Source organism: Sesamum indicum, linkage group LG9, assembly GCF_000512975.1.
Source record: "Sesamum indicum cultivar Zhongzhi No. 13 linkage group LG9, S_indicum_v1.0, whole genome shotgun sequence".
Classification (NCBI taxonomy): domain Eukaryota; kingdom Viridiplantae; phylum Streptophyta; class Magnoliopsida; order Lamiales; family Pedaliaceae; genus Sesamum; species Sesamum indicum.
In genome coordinates, this window is record NC_026153.1 from 2443789 (window position 1) to 2463367 (window position 19579).

Here is a 19579-nt window from a genome sequence, read left to right on the forward strand (position 1 = left end):
GGTTGATCAATGCCTTTAGTTTGGGTGGGGCTCTTGCATCGTGAAAGGGGACTGCCGATCGGTTATTCAAAAGATTTGTTAATTGGAGTTGATTTTTCCACCATTGGTCCTATTATTCAAGATATCAAATCTATCATCCCTATTTTGGGGTGCGTTTCTTTTTCCTTTGTGTAGGACTGCTACTTGTTGAGACTTTGAGGGCTGATGTCCCATCATAATTTATATATTTCTCTTATTCCCTTTAAAAAAAAAACATACATAATTTTTTGCCTTCAAAACTATTGAACATTGTAAATGATTTTGTATGTACCAAAGGCTATTGTGTTTGTACTGTAAATGCAGTTATATAATCAGTTGTTTATTGTTCAGGAAATTTTGTTTTAAAAATAAACCAGTTTTAAAGAGAAAATATTTAAATAGGGAAAGCAAATGAAAAAACATAACTGGTAATTTGAGAAAAATAACGAGGGTTCAACTGTAAATTTACCGAAGTGAGCTAAGAGTAACGGGCACTAAGGCAGCGGATGGACGCGGCCCTGTTCGGAAAGACTTGTTCATTTCCATCCGTCGGATCTCGTTTGATCCACGGCTCAGCAGAAACCCTAATCGTCACACTCTCTTCTATTCTATCGAACTCCCTTTATAAGGCTCTTTTTCCCACCCCTGAGTTTCTCTCTCATTTTCTACTCGAGTCACAAAATTTCTCTCTCTCTGACTCTGCAATCGGCGGGCGGGAGAGCTCTCTTCTAACTAGTATTCTCTCCAAGGTTAGCCCCCTCCCCCCCCCTGTCTACATATATATCTCTATTTATGTATGACTTTATCTATGTAATTATGAATGGAATGCGTTTGTGTATACTGGGCATGTTTAAATACTTGACTGAACATATAAGTTTTGTGATTTGTCAATTTTTCTATTTATAGATCTGTTTAAACTGATTACTTGTTGTTGATGACTTATTACGGCATGTTCAGTTGAAATAGCTTTCTTTTTCTTTGTCTATTTATTTAGTATCATGTGCTTGAGTTGCTTTCTAGTTGTAATAGGCATATCTATAAAGTGATACAGTGGAAGGTACTGTTAGATCTGTATAGAAACTTGATCAAATTTGAATAATCTAAAACAGTTTTCTATGGGTTTAGGACTATGGAGTATTGTCCAAAATATTGATTCTCTCTGTGGAAGATGTTAACTTGAGATCCGTGTCTTTTGTTTTCAATCTTTGCTGTAGGTATTTTAATTTGCTTTATCTGTATATGTTTGTTTACATCAATATCTGTTAGGTTAATTAGTTACTTTTGGCAGATGCTTATTATTTATGATGTTTGATGGATAAACTTGTGACTGATAATTGTACAAACTAAATAGACTGTATTCATTTTTGTTTATTTGTTTACTTAAAACTTTCAAATGACTTTTGATGAAGCTGTTATTTTGATGTTTTAATGTAACTTTAATCATAAAGGACTGTTCTGGTACTTGTTCAATTGCTGTGATCTGACAATATATTGCTTTGCAGTATTATTTCCAAAGTTAAAGATGGGTAAGGAGAAGGTTCACATTAACATTGTGGTTATTGGCCATGTCGACTCTGGGAAGTCAACCACCACGGGCCACTTGATCTACAAGCTTGGTGGTATCGACAAGCGTGTCATTGAGAGGTTTGAGAAGGAGGCTGCTGAGATGAACAAGAGGTCATTCAAGTACGCCTGGGTGCTGGACAAGCTCAAGGCTGAGCGTGAGCGTGGTATCACAATTGATATTGCCTTGTGGAAGTTTGAGACCACCAAGTACTACTGCACTGTCATTGATGCTCCTGGACACCGTGACTTTATCAAGAACATGATTACTGGAACTTCACAGGCTGACTGTGCTGTCCTCATCATTGACTCCACTACTGGTGGTTTTGAAGCTGGTATTTCAAAGGATGGTCAGACCCGTGAGCATGCCTTGCTTGCCTTCACTCTTGGTGTCAAGCAAATGATTTGCTGCTGCAACAAGGTGGATAACCTAGATGCTTAAATTTCTTAGTTTTTCTATGCTATTTTACATTGACTTAGCCAGGTCTGACATTATGTTTTCTGTATTATGTAGATGGATGCCACCACACCAAAATACTCCAAGGCAAGGTACGATGAAATTGTGAAGGAAGTGTCTTCATACCTCAAGAAGGTTGGTTACAACCCTGAGAAGATTCCATTTGTCCCCATTTCTGGTTTTGAGGGAGACAACATGATTGAGAGATCCACCAACCTGGATTGGTACAAGGGCCCAACTCTCCTCGAGGCTCTCGACATGATCCAGGAGCCCAAGAGGCCCTCAGACAAGCCCCTGCGACTCCCACTTCAGGATGTGTACAAGATTGGTGGTATTGGTACTGTCCCTGTTGGTCGTGTTGAGACTGGTATCCTCAAGCCTGGTATGGTTGTGACCTTCGGTCCCTCTGGTTTGACCACTGAAGTTAAGTCAGTTGAGATGCACCATGAAGCCATGCAAGAGGCTCTTCCTGGTGACAATGTTGGGTTCAACGTGAAGAACGTCGCTGTTAAGGATCTCAAGCGTGGTTATGTTGCCTCTAACTCTAAAGATGATCCTGCCAAGGAAGCTGCCAACTTCACCTCCCAGGTCATCATCATGAATCACCCTGGTCAGATTGGAAATGGATATGCCCCGGTGCTTGATTGTCACACTTCCCACATTGCTGTTAAGTTTGCTGAACTTGTGACCAAGATTGACAGGCGGTCTGGTAAGGAGCTTGAGAAGGAGCCCAAGTTCTTGAAGAATGGAGATGCTGGTCTTGTTAAGATGGTTCCCACCAAGCCCATGGTGGTGGAGACTTTCTCCGAGTACCCACCTCTTGGTCGTTTTGCTGTTCGTGATATGCGTCAGACAGTTGCTGTTGGTGTGATCAAGAATGTTGAGAAGAAAGACCCAAGTGGTGCCAAGGTTACAAAGGCTGCTGCAAAGAAGGGTGCCAAGTGAAGACAATTCTGGGAAGATAAATCAGTACCAATTTTGGTTCAATGCTCCAATTTTCACATTGTCTTTTTTATTTGGACAACATTTTTCTGCTGTTATGGTGAAGAAATGTTTTCATCATTGTCATCTAGCCCTTTTACGTGGATGGTAGAGTATTAAGCAATTTGGATTTCAACCTGATTGCTTAATAGACAATGGTGGAAGATTTGTAGACATTCCTTTTTATGGTTAAGAGCTTCAGATGATGAGATGCGTTGAACGAGTTAACTCTTCAATTTTTGTTTAAACTTGATTTCCTATCTTTTAAGGCTCTTTATCTTTGTTATTGACAGTATTTATTGTTCAAATCTTCCTGATTCTTACCTGGGTAATTTGCTATCTGGCTGTAAAATTCATGTTAACAACTAAAATGGTCATTTTTAGGAATAGCCTCTTCAATCTTTTTATCCTTTATTATCGTGCCCCTAGGCCCTGTTTACCAGGGTGACAAATAACCCCTCTGCACCGCAACTTATGACCTAGTGATCTCGACTCCTGCGTACATGAAGGAGTGCTTGGAAATTGATCAGCAAAAAACTTTTGAGGAGCAACGACTTGCAAAATGATCTCAACAGTATTAACGAAAATGTAAATGATCTCAACGGTATTAATGAAAATGTGTAGACCATCTTGAAGCTGGAGATAGAAAAATATTCCTGAATGAGAATTTCTCATGGTACAAAATTTTGCTCAAACGATTAGATCCAATGGAAGGTAGCAGAAGCAAAAGCTATTCTGTTTGTTGTATAAGTCTATTTCAACAATCTATCCTAGACAGCTAATGCACAGCATCAGAAGAGTATAGTCCCAGGGTGGGTAGTCGAGGACACACTGTAGCAGGCTAGCCATCTTAGCAGCCAAAGGTGAAGACCCGAGTATGAACTTCCAAAACTGCCACAAACAGTGTATGGGCAATTTGTAATATGGAGAGGAAGGGGGGAAACCAGCTTTCAATTAATAGAAGAAAATAGGAGGCCACGGTCACCTGAAAGGTTAGTTACAACTCGCCATCATGGTCAAGTTGTGCTTTTGCAGCTGCTTTTTCTGTTTCTTCCAGAACAAACGTTTTGAGTGATTCGACATCCCTAGCTCCTGCGACATTCAGTTTTGTCAGGGGAAGTTAGATCCAGTATATATATTACTTCTTTCACCACAATGCTCAGTATATATATTACTTCTTTCACCACAATGCTCAGTATATATATTACTTCTTTCACCACAATGCTCATACTCAGTATCAATAACAAGTTCAAACGAGGACCCAGAATTTTCACTCACTAGGATTATTAATATGACTAATGGTGTCCGTGTTCTCAAAAGGAAAAAGGGGGCCACATGTGCGGATGTACTAGGTGTAAAGCTCAGCTGTAAACCGAAAACCTAATAATTGCATTATTTTCTCGTCCTTGCATTCAGTTGTGATACAAGAAGAGAGATTTTACAGAGTAAGGCCAGGTTCGGACCATCTCATATTTACTTCTGTTTTCTCAAGCACAGATACTCATCTTTTTGGATACATTTGTTTGAAACAAATTCAGGAACTTTTGGGAAAAAGAATGGGTACAATCTCGGAAGAGATAATTGTACTGTTGGCTTTCTCAGACTTCACAGGTCAAAATTCCAGGAAAGTACAAAAAGTGATCTATAATTGTTAAACCTAAGTTATATGTTTGCACTATGTCGAATAACAGGGGAACAGGTCCAGGCACTAATTTTCATCACTTTATTGTTTGTATAATGAAAATATGGAACTTTAAGGAACTCTCAAGGGATAAAATGGATGTGAAATAAATGAGAGAAAAATAAGCAATTTTAGACAGCTAAATTCAACTAGCATATTATTTAACACTAAACTGAATATATATGCAACAAACCAGTAATAGCCACCAAAGTGGTCACAGGGCAGGGGAAAACCCAAGTGGTTGTAATAAGTAGAAGTTAACTTTTACACCTAGCCCAAATCTCATTTCCATCTCAAGAGGCATGGCAGAATAAGTTGATACCTACCAATCTGTAGCTCATATTAAAGTTTACGGCTTTATAGTTTTTCCTGTTCTGATGAATTCCTTTCTGAGGCTCCATAAGCATACCTTTTTTGCAAGACGTCACTGTGTCAAAATTCCGATGATAGACTGAACTATGATCATCCATTTAATCTTGAACATAATCCACCGATTTTTTGTATAACTTTCTTTGGCTCTCTACTGAACAAAGAACATATTGAAACCAATACAAGGAACAATCATATAATACTAGGGCTATATTGGAATTCATTTATTCCAAATTTGATAATTCTTTTTTTGGATTAGTTAGGAGTTTCGATCAGATTTGGTCTTAGTCTTTCATTTCCCAATCAAACTACTAGAAAGGAATTGAAACCGTGATAACTTAAGGTATAATTGCAGAAAAGCACATTTAAGTCCACAAAATTAAGTTTTCGATATTAACAAATTTTATCAGTATACTGCAGCACTTAAAATTGTCATATAAAGGTAAGCCATGCCATAAGACCTTTTGATAGTTAAACTCTAAAGAATGAACATCAATAGAGTGTGAGAGCAACAATGTCTTTAGCAGGTCTTAACGACTAGATGCATACGAATATTCTTTGCGATGATTTAAAGAAAAACACAACACTGCATCAACTAACTCATAAGTAGCAACAAATCGCATATAAGCCAAAGTAAATGAAAACCAGCTTGCTTGAATAATACTCAAGAAAAGTTAAACCCAGCTTGATTTTTAATTCTGACCTTTCAAACTAAATTGACTGACCAGCTCTAACTCCAACTCAAGTACCAGTTACCATTTTAGATAAAAGGGGGAATTTGTGGAGCGGCTGGAGCCGAACAAACAGGATACTGATAATTTCTTAAATAAAGATACAATAAAACACGTGTTATTTCGAAAACACATGAGGTAATTAATGAAGCATTTTTTAACATAAAAATGACACAATCATGGGAGGAGAAGACAAACGATTGATAGCCGCGAAGAACCTATTCTTCTAGAAGTGATTGATTTATTGAAAACATAAAACATGTGCATGATTTGGATTCAACAAGATGACAATACAAGCAATTTGACTTTTCCCCTTCATGTAGTACCGTGACCCATGACGACGGATTTCATGCAAGTGTTTCCCATTAACTGCTGCGCTGCAGAAGGTTATTAACCCAGCAACATGTCCATATACTGGAGATTCCCAATTGATGAGACATCCGATGCTGCTCCCTTGACAATTACAAAATTTCTTGGTTCATCTTTAAAGGAAAAAATGTAGTACATTGTTTCTAAATCTTCTCTTTTTATTGCTTTCTGTATCTAACTGATACCAAAATCTTGTTTATTGATCACATAGTACTGGAAATTTGGAACACTAGGTCTGGTTTAGCACTGATATTCATGGGAATGAGCAGACCAAAGCACAAGGAACAACAATTTATTATGTAGGTTTTATCACATCATAAAAAATTGTGGATAAAAAGTAATGGGGCAAGCTAAATGTAGTTAAGATGGAACAAGAAAGAGAAGAGACAAAGCAATCAGTTCTCACAGAAGTACAGCTTAAAAAATAAAAACAAGTTACCTTGGTACTTTGTAACTTCTTCTCCATTATAGAATAGCTTGAATGTGGGATATGAATGGATATCTACTTTAGAACACACTGGTTTATTTGTTGCACAGTCAACTTCTCCAATCTCTACTTCATCCTCACCTTCCATCTCCTTCCCCAAATCCTCCCATAATGTCCCCAAATTTTTGCTGGAAACATATTGAATTGTTAGTAAGCAAACAATAACTTGTACTCGATCCAAGGTGAAACTCATTTATAACAAGAAAAAGACAGGCATAGGACCAACAATGGAAATTTACCAGTGCTTGCACCAAGGCACGCAGAACTTAACGAACCATGCTGTATCTTTCTCCTGCACCTAAATAAACCACACAAGGGGCTTGAAAATTTTGAACCACACTACACCTAGATAAATCTAACAGACTCAGTCCAACTCGTTTCACATTCATCAATCATTAACATTTTACAACAAGTTCCTCGCTCCGAATATTTGATGCCATTCATTATGCTTTCAGCATGTATAAAGATAGAAAAAGCTAGTCAAGGTGAGAGACATTAAAGGGAAAAAGAAAATTGATTTGGAAAAGAAACCAAAAATCAACTATAATAAAGCATCTGAGAGCAAAGATCATACTATTACATTAGAGATTAAACACGCATCCCAAACGCCTTGGGCTAATATTTTTGTCACGTAAGATAGCAAAAAAGAAGAATTCACAAATAAACAAACAAAAACACCACATTCAGCTAACATTTCATCATTAATTGATACAGAAAATCTGTGAGTTTATCACCTCAAGCAACCCATATTACAACTTGATCGAGAAAGCGTATCCAGAACCTTTAAATACGCGTGATCTATGACAGAATCCCAAAACGCGTATGTTTTCTTAACAGGGAACTCACAAACCCTTACCTTGTCACTAAAAGTTTCGGTCGTTAATGTTATCACTTCAGCATTCGCAGAGAGATTGCTTATCGAACTCAAGATAACAATGGAGGATATAAATAATAATAGAACCGAAACTGAGAGAGTGGGGAAACGGTTCCACATCATGACCGAAAGTTGCCCCGTATTGTTAATCCTCAGAATCGGGAGCTCCCGGGAAGAACAGTCGGGATTCAGAAGCTGGAGAAAAGAACCCTAAATTCTGGTTATGTCAAAAGCAAAAGAAAGTAGGGTAATGGGTCCTTTATTGTTTTTTTCCGCGAAGAATAATTTTCTCAACAAAGGTTATCGAAACATTGCACAAGTTGAACTTCTTCAGATGCCAATGAGATGTTAGGAAGATTTTAGTATATTTCAATTATACATTAGCGGTCATAGGTATTTGGAAATGGTGTCCAAATGGAACCTGCATTCTCAAATGTTATTGTTATACAATTGAATTCCACATATTCAATCAATTCAAAAGAGAAAAAAATCAAATAAATAAATTTGTCATAAAACTAATTTCATTCCATTAATAATCATTCATTTTCACTTATCAATAATGTGAATTAAACTAAATAAGGAACGACAATTTTATTATCTTTCAAAAATTTTACCTATACACAACATACTCGTATTATTTAAATATATTTTTTTTTCCATCCTTATTCAATTTCGACGCACCAATCACGCTCTTTAACACTAAATAAGATCCAAGTCCACAATGCGAACTTTGTTCACCCTTTCTCCATATTCTTATTTTTAGATGTTAACAATTTAGTAGCTCATTTGTAGGTTTATGTTAAGTATATAAAAGATATTAAGAATCATTTTGCAAGAAAACAAATGAACGTTTAAAATCAATATAGTTTGGACATAGATATATTGAAAATAATTTAAACAAAAACTACGGAGAAAAAAATTATATATTTTACTGAAGAGACTACTACAGAAAAAAAATTATATATTTACTACTGTAAATATAATCAAATAGAAAGAAAATCATCTTCTATTAATACAATATATGCAAATCAGCCTCAATATTCCCCCTCGAGTATTGCAACTGAGTAGGCATATGTTGCATCTTACATTTTGTAACATGCAATGGATAAAGTGATTATCAATTTCAATATGTTTTTTCGCTCATGAAACATGTGATTTGCTACAACTGTACTACAATGCAAGTCCACTTGAATGTCACAACACAACACCATTGGCTTAGAATGGGTAACTCTAAGAATTGCAAGAAAATGACTGCAATCATATGAGTTCACTAGTGGTTCTGACTATGAACTGATATATAGCTTAAGCATAAGACCACAATACTACATTTTCTTTTTTTCTTTTTTGTCTTTGTTTTTTTAAAGAACGAAATACCCAATGAGTTATTTTCGTGTAAGACAATTAGCTCAATTTAAATTACAATAAGCTTTTGAATCTTACACCGTTATCAACTCTTCAAAATAATCAATTGATCTATCAAATATTTGACAAACCAAACATCTGAGTCCATATGTCCTCGTCAAGAATTTTATGAGAGTCAAATCAAAATATAAAATGCAAGAGAGATGTTTGATGATATAATCATAACATAAATCAATTGTCCTACTTATAAGTGTTTATATAAATTTTTACTTATAAGAAAGTGTCAATGAAAATTACAGTTCAAATTTACAGGATGTATTTATAATTTTATCAAAAAATATAAAGTATTTACTAATTAGATAAACTCGATGTAAGGCTTATAAATAGGCCCAAATGAAGAAAGTCTTGCAACATAAATTGTGAGGTATCACTAGGCCCAAACATTTTCTGGTAGCATCAATTACACATAAATTATATTTTTCTTGTTTCAAAAAATTTAATTAATTTCAATTCTCATTGCCATCGTTGATAAGGACATGCCTCTAATTTTATATAATTTTTTTCTATATACTTACAGATTATCTATTAACATAAACTTTCATGTTGATAGAGAAAATCGAATCCATAACTATTTAACTAGTAGCGATCCGTTAAGTAAAGAAGTGTGGCTATTCTTATAAAATATGAAAATACCTATATATATAAAACAATAAAAATAATTAAGACAAAAGGATGATAATTTTTTTTCAATTCAAACAAATGCATATTTACATTTTTAAATTAGATGAAAATTAAAAAATAAGTATAAAAATAAAAATAAAAACAAAAACAAACAAGGCACATGTCTATGTTTGGTTATGTGTTTATTATCATTTTCTTGTTTTGAAAGGGAGATATGTGTTTTTATTTTTTTAGAAATCTTGTGAATTAGTTGATGTAATTGTATTTCTTGTGAAAATATTTTATTATTATTAAGTAAATAATTAAAAAAATTCTAATATATTATTTATTTTTAAATATAATTATCCTATGAAATACTAATTAATTAAAAATAAAAACAAAACAAAACCGTTTAACATTTTTGTTTGAAAGTTAAAAGGCGAAAGTTTATATAAGTTAGAAGCAATAACTTTGTTATTAGACAAAATTAGGTGGTCGAGATTCAAACACCACGCGATATCCGACGGCGCACGCATCTCACTTGTGTATATAAAGTGTTGCCAAAACCCTAGATTGAGACTCTCTTCTCTCGCCACACTCCAGCCTTCTAGGGTTTCTCTCGCCTCTCCACCCGTTCACGCTATCTCTCTTCTGTTAAAGATGGTGAATTTATGATGCATTCTCAATAATTCTCGATTTTGTGTTTGATTTTCGATTTTGTTTTGGCGTTTATTTGACAACTGATGCTTGCCAATAGGTTCTGTCAAACGATTACGATTTGCTCAACCCACCGGCGGAGCTCGAGAAGAGGAAGCACAAGCTTTTTTGTTTTTTTCCCCCCCCCCCCCCCATTGTATTAGTGCTTTTAATTTTTTCTGTTTTTTTTTTTTTTGTTGTTGCTGTTGTTGTTATATTGTATTTATTTGCTGTTTGTGATTGTAGGATGTCAAGTGTCAGGGTTGCTTTAACATGTAAGTTATATTTTTCTTGTGTCTTATGTAATTGAATTTTCTGATTTGAAGAAGTTGAATCAAGTGATGTATGAAAAAACAATATATATGTTTGCTTATCTGTGATTTGATGTGTGTGCAGAACCACCGTGTTTAGCCATTCGCAGACAGTGGTGGTGTGCGGCAACTGCCAGACAGTGTTGTGCCAACCCACTGGAGGGCGCGCCAGACTTACAGAAGGCTGCTCCTTCCGGAGAAAGGGTGACTGACGGACTTGATACTATATACTCCGTTTGCATTCTCGAGAAGGTTTAAATAGTTGTCAGGGTTGATTTGCTGAGTGAGAATGTGAGGTGGTCGGTTTTTTGGGTGAATGTTGTCTCTTTGGATTTCTAATCACTTTTAAGATAAGTTGGACTAGGAAATACTATTATGTCATGTTACCTAATTTTATTATTGAGCTTGAGAATGGATTTTCATTACAATTTTTTGTTAGCTTGTTCTTGAAGCATTGTTTGTTAGGTAAAATTCCGTTGTTCCTTATGATCTATTTTTTGAATTGTTCGATGTCTGTGCTTGAAATGTGTTTAAAATTGCACTGCTGTTGCATCTTTTTCCTATGCTGTATTCACATAACCAAGATCAACAAACCTTGGATGCTGCTGTGATCTTGCCAATCCCAAAGTTTGAAATGCATGTCTGAGACTTTGCCCTGTAGCTTGACTTGTGATTTTAATGCAACAGAAAAATATATTGTGTTATCATCCAAAATAGACGTACTGGAGTAGCTATCTTTGTCTAGTATTTGCAGATTTTCTCTCATTTATTCTTCAAATACAAAGGTTGATGGATAGATTTGTTTACCTTCACATTGGCTGGCCTTTTAGTGTAGGACACGCATGCCTCAGTTTAGTTTTTTTGCCTTGGACTTCTTAATTACACGGTACACCATGCTAATAAGGACGTCCCCAAGTTCTTATGTGAAAAATTCTGTTACATTCATTGAGGTGCTTAGAGGAGAAGTCTGTTACCCATATATACTCACAAATTGGTTGGTGTATTGAAGGATCATAGGTGGGATGCTGATATCTTAGTGAAACTATAGGTCTTCTTTTTTAGTTGAAACAATTTGAAGGATGTTGTTGATATAGAATATTCTGTTACTATATGATAGATTATTGGTTATTGTTTTTTTCTACAATAGTTTCTTCTGTTGTTGCCTCTCTATTATTGTTCTTTTTGTTCGAGTTAGTTAAATCCATTCCATGGTTTATAGCAGACTCAGGATCTCCTTTTGTGTTTTATTAAGGAGATCAACATATGTTTTTCATCCTGGAATATAGAGTTATTCTTGTGCTGTGATCAATGGTTTCTTGCATAGTGTTAGCAAAACTAGTGTTGCTAATTATGTGTTGATTATTGGTATAGGATTCAGTGTTTCGCTTCAAATGAGGAGCTCCTTTATTGCCCCTGGAGAAATACTGTCTCATTGCAAGAATTTTTTTTGGTCTGATTTCATTTGACAATAACATTGAATGATAAGATAAACTGAAGTGCTCTCTTATTGTGACCAAGTGCTGCGCACAACTGATGATTCCACATTACCTGTGTCGGTACAAATGCCGTCGCTCTAAAAATGCACCAAAATCCTAAAGAAGATCCCATTAATATGAAAACATAAAAGAAACTAATTTTGAATTACACCACCACCCACTCACCAAATTTTCCTCGTTCAATAGTAAATACTGTTTTGCGTGTTCAAAATCCTGAAAATTGTTTTTTTTCAAAAAGAAAATCTATTGTCCATCCATAATATAAGCTGCTTCCGTCCTCCTTACTCCATCAATCTCACCGTGATTTTATACGAGTCTTGCTTAGACCTAGGATTTATAATCTTTTTCCTAGCAATAATTTAATTTAATTTTACAATAGCTCTCACCCCTGTGCCTCTTTTGACATTTGAGCATCAAAACAGTAGATTTGACGATTATGTGCAATTCTATCAAATATTAATTTAATGAAATTATTTGCTACTCGAATGACTCCATTTACATAGTATTGATTTTTTCGTCGATTAGAAAAATATGGTAATAACTGTCTTAAAAACCTTATACTAAACTTACAAGATGTTACCAAAAACAATGCAATTGTTTCGCTATACGATAAGCATTTGGTGCAAGTACAAAATGGTCCCCACTGGACCCTCGCACATGGAATAACTTTCCTTCTCCATCGGGGGTGGTCGTTCTAACGGTCACTTCACCCGAATAAGCCGCGACCGCCGCTGCCCATATCATGACACACTCACCCACCGACACCTGTTCCGATGACAACACCTCCAAAATCCCCGTTGAGATCATCGCCGAAGAGGAGATGGCACTCATTGAAGCTGCCTTAGCCGCCGCCGTGCCTTCCGCTCTGTTTCCCCAGAATTCTAGGTCAATTCGCTCTATCACTCTCTTGTCCAAGCGTCGGCTATCTGCTTGTACGTTCACCGGGTCACCTGACATCGAGGACTCGGGTGGGGTTGTTGGCTCGAATAGCCCCCAGAAGAACAAGAAGACTAGAGTCCTCGAGTCTTTTCTGCATCGATTCCGGAGGGGAAGAGGTCTATCCGTCACGGACATAACAGCCACGGTACTATAACTTTTCCTTGATTTTATCGTTCCTTTGCCGCATTTATTACTTTAAACGTTGAAGTCGGATCATTATTGAGAGAACTGTGAACTGACAATTTTCCAACAAGGGGAAGTGATTTCCATTTTCTCGTTATTGGATTTGGTACGCGAAATACTTTTGAAGAAGTTTTGTTGTTTGCAAATATTTGCCCAATCCTGAAACTTGTGTCTTAGTTTTCTTGTTCTAATTTAGGAATGGTGTGAAAAGCAAATGGAATTTATTCTACTCGTCGGCAAACCCGGAAAGACGAAAGCTATGCAAGCAGGTAGTGCCCGCCATGCAGCACTTGAAGGAGAGGTATATCTCCAAACTCTTATTTTGAAAAATACGACCAATTTCTCATGGTTTTGGTTTTTTTTTCTTGGAAAATCCAGGAAATAGTAGTACACATTTTTCTAGTTTTCTCTTTTCTTTTTGTTTCTGGGAAAATGTTATGCATGACGGCATGCATTATATTGTGTACATGGCAGATCCCATATGAAGTCTGTTATTGTACTGAAACTGAGCTGATGTCTAATGTTTCGCGCAATTACTTAACATATACCCATGTCAATTTGTTCATGGTGTCATTTAGTGGAAAAGGATATTTAGGTGATTATTTTTGACTTGATATATTTGTAACTTGTTGCCTAATTGTTTGTTTCTTTACTTAATCTTCTTGTTGCTCCTCAATTGTAATTTTGGAATATTTTGATGCTTCTGTATTTGATCTTCTACTGCTGCATTCTCGACCTCTGTCTGATCAGGTAGAGTATGAATAGGATTGGACACAGCTTCGCCACTATGCTCTTTGGTAGTGTTTGTGACTTTTTCTTATGAATTTGGACAGGTGATCAAAAGGGTAAAGGTTCATGTTGAATCAGCTGAAGATATGTGGGCGCTTAAATTTATGAATTTTATTGTTGGTGCTAATCAACTATTATTTGATGGATTAACGCGCGAGTTACCTTTGTAAGTTTGTTGTCTTTGTTGATTTTCATATACAAATAAATGTATGTGATGTTATTTTACATCAGTGAAATGGTTGAATGTTGATGATTTGACACGTGATGGCCAGCTACTCATGCATTAGATAGAGTGCGGCACCTGGTGAGGTTAATTTTTCTTGAGAGTTACTACCTTCTACATCTAGAAATTAACGCTTCTAATCTATGAATGGTGTTTTTCTGGATGAATGAAATTTTATTTTGTGGGAATTTACTCCTAGAACTTAATGCTCCTAGTTGGAGAACAGTTTAGGAAAGGATGAGGGAATATGAAGATCTGTATACTGATTGCACAATGTTGTCATTTGAATCAAGTGCACCATGTTCGAGAATGCTAAGTGAATACTTCAGAGGAAGTCTGCAGAGAGGATAGTTTTTAATGATCAATATCCAAGTTGCTTGAGCTCATCTTTAGCAAAGATTCACTAGCTTTGCCAAGAAAACTCAAGACAAACTTCTCTCCTGTGTATACAGTTTTGTGCGATGGAATGAGAATTCTGACAAGAAAAAAACCTACTATGAATCTAACCTAGCTAAGTCATATTATGGATAGCATGTTATTGAACTTCTGCCATAGAGAATTTCTGCAACTAGTGCTCTGAGCTCAGCTTGTTCTGTCATTTGCAGTGTGTGTTGGTAATAATTTATAATTCCTTCTCTTTTCTTTTGATTTGGAATAATTCATTAATTCACTATGAACTCGACCAACATTATTTTGCGAATTTTTGCTACCTTTAGCTGAATTCCAATCATTATACTGTTAATCTTGTGTGGATTCGATGTGTTGTCCATAGAAACCACTATTGATGCTTCATGTTTACAGTATGCTGTGTGAATCAGGGGAATGTAAGTTGTTTACTCTGACTTATATTAGATTTTATCTTAACGTGCCTCCAGAGTAGGCTTTGTAGAAGGTGTATGGATGGTGGGAATAATAGATGAAATAAGGATGCCTGAGTCGGAGGCCAAAAGACTGCCAATATTGGTTGACACCAAAACCCGTGTGCGAGCTACACTTCCAAGTGAACCACAAAGGAGAAATGGAAGGTTTAAGATTACTCATTTCAATTGGTGACACAAGTTTTCTTTTTGCCTCCCTTCTCCCCTCTCTGAATTTAGTCAAAATCTTGTTTGGCAGGCTTCAATTAATGTGCTACAAGTACATGTGGGACAGTTTAGTTGCCGAAAAATTTCCATCACTTAAGTTTTTTGATTTCTTCTCATTGAACCCCAATCACATTTTATCCGAAGAAATTAGAGAAAGTACATCAACATCAGGTTTTCCTTCAGAGGTAAACAATTTCTATCTGATCTGTCTTTTAATATTTTTTTTGCATGGAGATGTTCTATAGATGAATTGGTTAAGCTACTCAACACCATTTGTAATATGCTCATTACTCTGAAGAATCAACTGGGTAGAGATCCATTTGAAACCAGCTGTTATCTCATTCATCGATCGAAAGAAATCTCAATCTGATGCTGAGAATAATGCTAAAATACCTGCCAGACAGTGTTAAACTAAAACAAAAATTATCTTACACGAAGCACGATGCTAATTTGCGGATCACTTATGCAAGTGAAATCTTATTTGTGGGAAAACTAGAAAGAAGAATGTTATTAAGAAAATTTTTGAATACTGCTGTTGATGCTTGCTTTAATTTAATATTTGTTTGGTCTAATGCAGACTCTCAATGATGTGGTGAGGTACTATGGAAATAGTTGTCGCCTGCTGCCTCAGGCTCATGACCAGCTATTGTTGAGGTGAGCTTGGACTCAACCTCAAAGTAGGTTTGGGGTCTTGGACATCCTGCATGTTTCTAGACTTGGTTGGATCTTATCCCAACGGATATTTTTGGTCTGCCAGTTTCCCCAAAAGAAATAAAACAAGTATGGGATGGCAATAGAACTCTCATCCGTTGTCATGTTAAGTGGCACGATCCTTTCCTGTTTCTTCATGCATGTTTTTGCAGTCTGTATTTTATCCCAACATCTCACTTTCCTAATCCATAATAGATGAATTTGGTTTGTGTGGTGGGCAGATATGAGTTACAGGAGGATCAATCGTTACTAGGCGAAGACGCGTTTGCTTATGAGCCCAAATGGGTTAAGGATCAAGTTAAATCTTGTCTTGAGTTTTGGCTGGGGGAGAGAGAAGCCAGCTACCCTCCAATGGACGAACGCTGGAAATGCAGATCTTGTAAGTTTGCCTCCACATGTCCTGCAAACTCTGACCCCAATGGTTCATCAAGCAAAACAAAGAACGAGGACATTCTTTCTGCTGAGACGCCTTCATAAATGAACCGCCAATTCTTAGTATTCAGTGTTCCCCTGCAGAGAAGCAATCAGTTTTGTTGCAGCTTCTTTGCGGTTCTGGCTGAGGCTGCTGCAAATTTAGCTCTGCCCATCTTCATTCATTATTTATTCACTTGTTATTGTTAAATTGTTGTTGTAAATAACCATGGAATACTATTCATGTACCTCCCGGTGTGTGGGTTGTTATAGTTCATTTGTTGTTGTACAATGTTAGAAAACAGATGATCTATCAATCTGCAACGATAAACGTTTAAGGTTGTATAGCTTCTAACAGCTGCAGGCTGGTGCTGCAAGAACCGAGCACTTATTTCTGTAGTATTTTGAAGCATTGTTAATAATCCCAGTTTCATAATTTATGATGAAATGTGATGTCCAAAGAAGAATTTAAGGAGAAATTTGAATATAAGTTATTTTATAATGTCTATTCAGAAAAAAACAATACGCATATGCAGACTTCCACAAACTTGACAGATTTCTGTAACGGTATCCGGGCTTGAGAAATTACTGTTGTATGTGAAATATCGGGTTAAAAGCAAAATACCTCCCGTGTTAGAGATAAAGAGTAAATTACCCTATGTGATAAATTAAAAAACAAATTATCCCCCGTGATTTGAAAAATTTAAAATACTGTCTTTCTGCACAAAATTAAATGTTGGTGTGAAGGGAAAGATGAAAATACCCCTTCTTATATATGAAAATACTGACTGCTGAGTCAAAATTAGGGTTTTTATTATTGAACTTGTTTCTGGAGAGAGAGAAAGAGAGGCGACTGACCACGAACCCTAGAAGCAAAATCCACTCAAAATATTTGAAAATGCACCGTTAAAACTACTGAATATTGTAGTGATGTGATTTGTAAGTATTCTAGTAACTTTTTTTTTGTTTTTTTTTCATTTTTTAGTTTATTGATTTTTTATTTGTTTATTTGTTTTCTAGAAAAAATAAGGACGTAGCTAAAGTACTTTTTCAGATCGAGGAGAAAAACTTGTATGTAAAAAGGTAAAATGTTTAACCCTTTATTCTTTGAGTTTTATTTTTTTTGATTTTATTCTGACTTTTCTGTTCTGTTTTTTTCTTTTTTTATAATGTTGGATTCATTAAGTAAGAAATGGTTATCTATTATCAGTTTCTATATAAATTTTAAACATAAAGCTTAAGATATGTTAATATAGGACTTATTTGTTGAGATGACTTAATTCTGAGGGTATAGTGCTTGTGAGTGTCGAAAACACCTAACAAACCGTCATTTTGTTCCAAAGGTTACATAATTGATTCTCAGAAAGAAGTGATTAAGCGTTGAATTCACAGTTTTATAATTGATTGTGTAAATGCATATTTTAATTAAATTTCACAACTAACATCATTTTAAAATAATGAAGAAATTTAAAAATGATCAAATGTGAATAATGGACAATTAGATTGAAAATAGTTTATGTGGGATTAGAAGTAAAAAATATAGTTTTAATAAAATTCAATTGTAAAAGTAATTATTAGAAAATTAATCAGATAGTATAAAAAATTAAATTTGCGCCTTTGATTGTTCAATCTCATGGTCGGGGAAATATAAATTCGTCTAAAGTCGCATCTCAGTAACAGAAACACGCAAACAGTTGGAAGGCCAAAAGCCCAAATTCATCAAACGTTCACTTGTTCGGAGCCCTAATCACCCGCTCTCAGTAGTCGGCAGCGTGTGGAGATGGCGCAGAAGAGAGAGAAGCCTAACATACTGATTACCGGAACGCCGGGAACCGGTAAAACGACGACGGCTTCAGCTCTGGCGGAGGCGACCAGTCTTCGGCATATCAACGTTGGTGATTTGGTGAAGGAGAAGAACCTCCATGATGGCTGGGACGAGGAGTTCGACTGTTACGTCATCAACGAAGACCTTGTAAGTTGTCTTACTTGTACATGTCAATATAATGGAACTGGGAGGGGAGTGAAACGATGATTTTTGGGCAAAATCGTAGGCAAGGCTTTTGTTTAATTTGAGAAATAAGGGTGCGGGAGAGATTTTCTTTCTTGATTATGTTATCTGCAATGATAATGAATGCATTGCCAGTGGAATATAGTTGTCGCAGTGGTTGGTTGAAGCTTTGCAAACAATGCAAAGTATAGATGTTTGAATAATTCTGTCGTTAGGGTTGCGTTTTACGGCATGGAAATGAGCCTTGTTCTTGGAAGCGAAAAATATATGTACTGACCAATTAATAGCTGAAGGCACATTTTTCTATTCTTAAGTTGGAGGGCTGTATTCAGAGCATAAGCCTGTGTGTACTGTGCTTCAAACGTGTAAATCTATGAACAGTGGAGGTGTTTTGGAGAATCTCAATCTGGTTGAATATAAATATGCATTGAGAAATACGCTCTGGTGGTAAAATAGCTTAGTCTTGGTTAACAACCTATCTTCAATCTTTTAAGTACTCGGGACACTTCAGAAGTGGGAATAGAGCAAAGAGTATTACATGAACCACAAGTTTTGGGCATAGTTTCTATCATTATGTGGCTTGATTCTGTCAGGTGTGTGATGAGCTTGAGGATTTGATGGAGGAAGGTGGAAACATTGTGGATCACCATGGTTGTGACTTCTTTCCTGAACGTTGGTTTGATCGTATCGTGGTTCTTCAAACTGACAACTCAGTGTTGTATGATCGACTAACTAAGAGGTAATATGCTTCCCGCTTTATCTGATTGATTTTTCCTGTTGTTTCATTTCTGATTTTTTTAACTTGTAGTTGTGTGCTGATAACATTACTTGGTCTGCTCCCATGTGGCAGGGGTTATACAGGGAAAAAGCTCTCAAACAATATTGAATGTGAAATATTTCAGGTTTTATTGGAGGAGGCCAAAGACAGTTATCGAGAAGATATTGTCGTGGCACTAAGAAGTGACTGCATTGATGATATACATAGAAACGTCTCTACTTTAACTGATTGGGTTAGAAGTTGGAGCTCCTTATCTTGATTTCACATCTTTGTTTAAAAGGAACACGATGATGTCCCACAGAGAAGAGCAAAGTTTATATTATGGTTATCTTATTTGATGGGCTACAGTTTTTGGCTTTTAAGAGAGTGGAAAATTTTCATTACTTAATCCATCCTT

The 19579-nt window shown here is 36.0% G+C and overlaps 4 protein-coding genes across 6 annotated transcripts; 3 read left to right on the forward strand and 1 right to left on the reverse strand.

The window, feature by feature from the left end:
- LOC105170325 (elongation factor 1-alpha-like) lies at positions 613-3267 on the forward strand. The gene is made up of 3 exons (XM_011091044.2): positions 613-767; positions 1521-2002; positions 2096-3267. Exons 2-3 carry the CDS (start codon positions 1541-1543, stop codon positions 2981-2983), a joined length of 1350 nt encoding a protein of 449 aa, XP_011089346.1. The 5' UTR covers positions 613-767; positions 1521-1540; the 3' UTR covers positions 2984-3267.
- LOC105170326 (protein disulfide-isomerase 5-1) lies at positions 3627-7882 on the reverse strand. Of its 2 annotated transcripts, XM_011091045.2 has the most exons (5): positions 7513-7865; positions 6896-6954; positions 6609-6784; positions 4005-4111; positions 3627-3910 (listed from the first exon to the last, which is right to left on the reverse strand). In XM_011091045.2, exons 1-4 carry the CDS (start codon positions 7651-7653, stop codon positions 4017-4019), a joined length of 471 nt encoding a protein of 156 aa, XP_011089347.1. In that variant the 5' UTR covers positions 7654-7865; the 3' UTR covers positions 3627-3910; positions 4005-4016. The 2 variants fall into 2 exon arrangements, with proteins under 2 accessions (XP_011089347.1, XP_020552346.1); XM_020696687.1 differs by lacking the exons at positions 3627-3910; positions 4005-4111 and adding an exon at positions 5981-6253 and having other exon boundaries at positions 7513-7882.
- On the forward strand, positions 12583-16868 carry LOC105170328 (exonuclease V, chloroplastic). The gene is made up of 7 exons (XM_011091046.2): positions 12583-13139; positions 13374-13478; positions 14011-14132; positions 15065-15214; positions 15306-15459; positions 15852-15928; positions 16207-16868. Exons 1-7 carry the CDS (start codon positions 12798-12800, stop codon positions 16460-16462), a joined length of 1206 nt encoding a protein of 401 aa, XP_011089348.1. The 5' UTR covers positions 12583-12797; the 3' UTR covers positions 16463-16868.
- Positions 18065-19579, forward strand: LOC105170329 (adenylate kinase isoenzyme 6 homolog). Of its 2 annotated transcripts, none has more exons than XM_011091048.2 (3): positions 18065-18368; positions 18998-19143; positions 19307-19579. In XM_011091048.2, exons 1-3 carry the CDS (start codon positions 18177-18179, stop codon positions 19359-19361), a joined length of 393 nt encoding a protein of 130 aa, XP_011089350.1. In that variant the 5' UTR covers positions 18065-18176; the 3' UTR covers positions 19362-19579. The 2 variants fall into 2 exon arrangements, with proteins under 2 accessions (XP_011089350.1, XP_011089349.1); XM_011091047.2 differs by having other exon boundaries at positions 18067-18368; positions 19255-19579.

Coding starts and splice junctions, on each gene's coding strand:
- LOC105170329 (XM_011091047.2), top strand. CDS start 18,177: ATGGCGCAGAAGAGAGAGAAGCCTAACATACTGATTACCGGAACGCCG. Junction 18,369..18,997: donor ACGTCATCAACGAAGACCTT/GTAAGTTGTCTT, acceptor TGATTCTGTCAG/GTGTGTGATGAGCTTGAGGA. Junction 19,144..19,254: donor TATGATCGACTAACTAAGAG/GTAATATGCTTC, acceptor CCCATGTGGCAG/GGGTTATACAGGGAAAAAGC.
- LOC105170326 (XM_020696687.1), bottom strand. CDS start 7,653: ATGATGTGGAACCGTTTCCCCACTCTCTCAGTTTCGGTTCTATTATTA. Junction 6,955..7,512: donor CCGAAACTTTTAGTGACAAG/GTAAGGGTTTGT, acceptor TGGTTTATTTAG/GTGCAGGAGAAAGATACAGC. Junction 6,254..6,608: donor AGAAGTTACAAAGTACCAAG/GTAACTTGTTTT, acceptor GTAATTGTCAAG/GGAGCAGCATCGGATGTCTC.
- LOC105170328 (XM_011091046.2), top strand. CDS start 12,798: ATGACACACTCACCCACCGACACCTGTTCCGATGACAACACCTCCAAA. Junction 15,460..15,851: donor CATCAGGTTTTCCTTCAGAG/GTAAACAATTTC, acceptor GGTCTAATGCAG/ACTCTCAATGATGTGGTGAG. Junction 15,929..16,206: donor CATGACCAGCTATTGTTGAG/GTGAGCTTGGAC, acceptor TGTGGTGGGCAG/ATATGAGTTACAGGAGGATC.
- LOC105170325 (XM_011091044.2), top strand. CDS start 1,541: ATGGGTAAGGAGAAGGTTCACATTAACATTGTGGTTATTGGCCATGTC. Junction 2,003..2,095: donor TGATTTGCTGCTGCAACAAG/GTGGATAACCTA, acceptor TGTATTATGTAG/ATGGATGCCACCACACCAAA.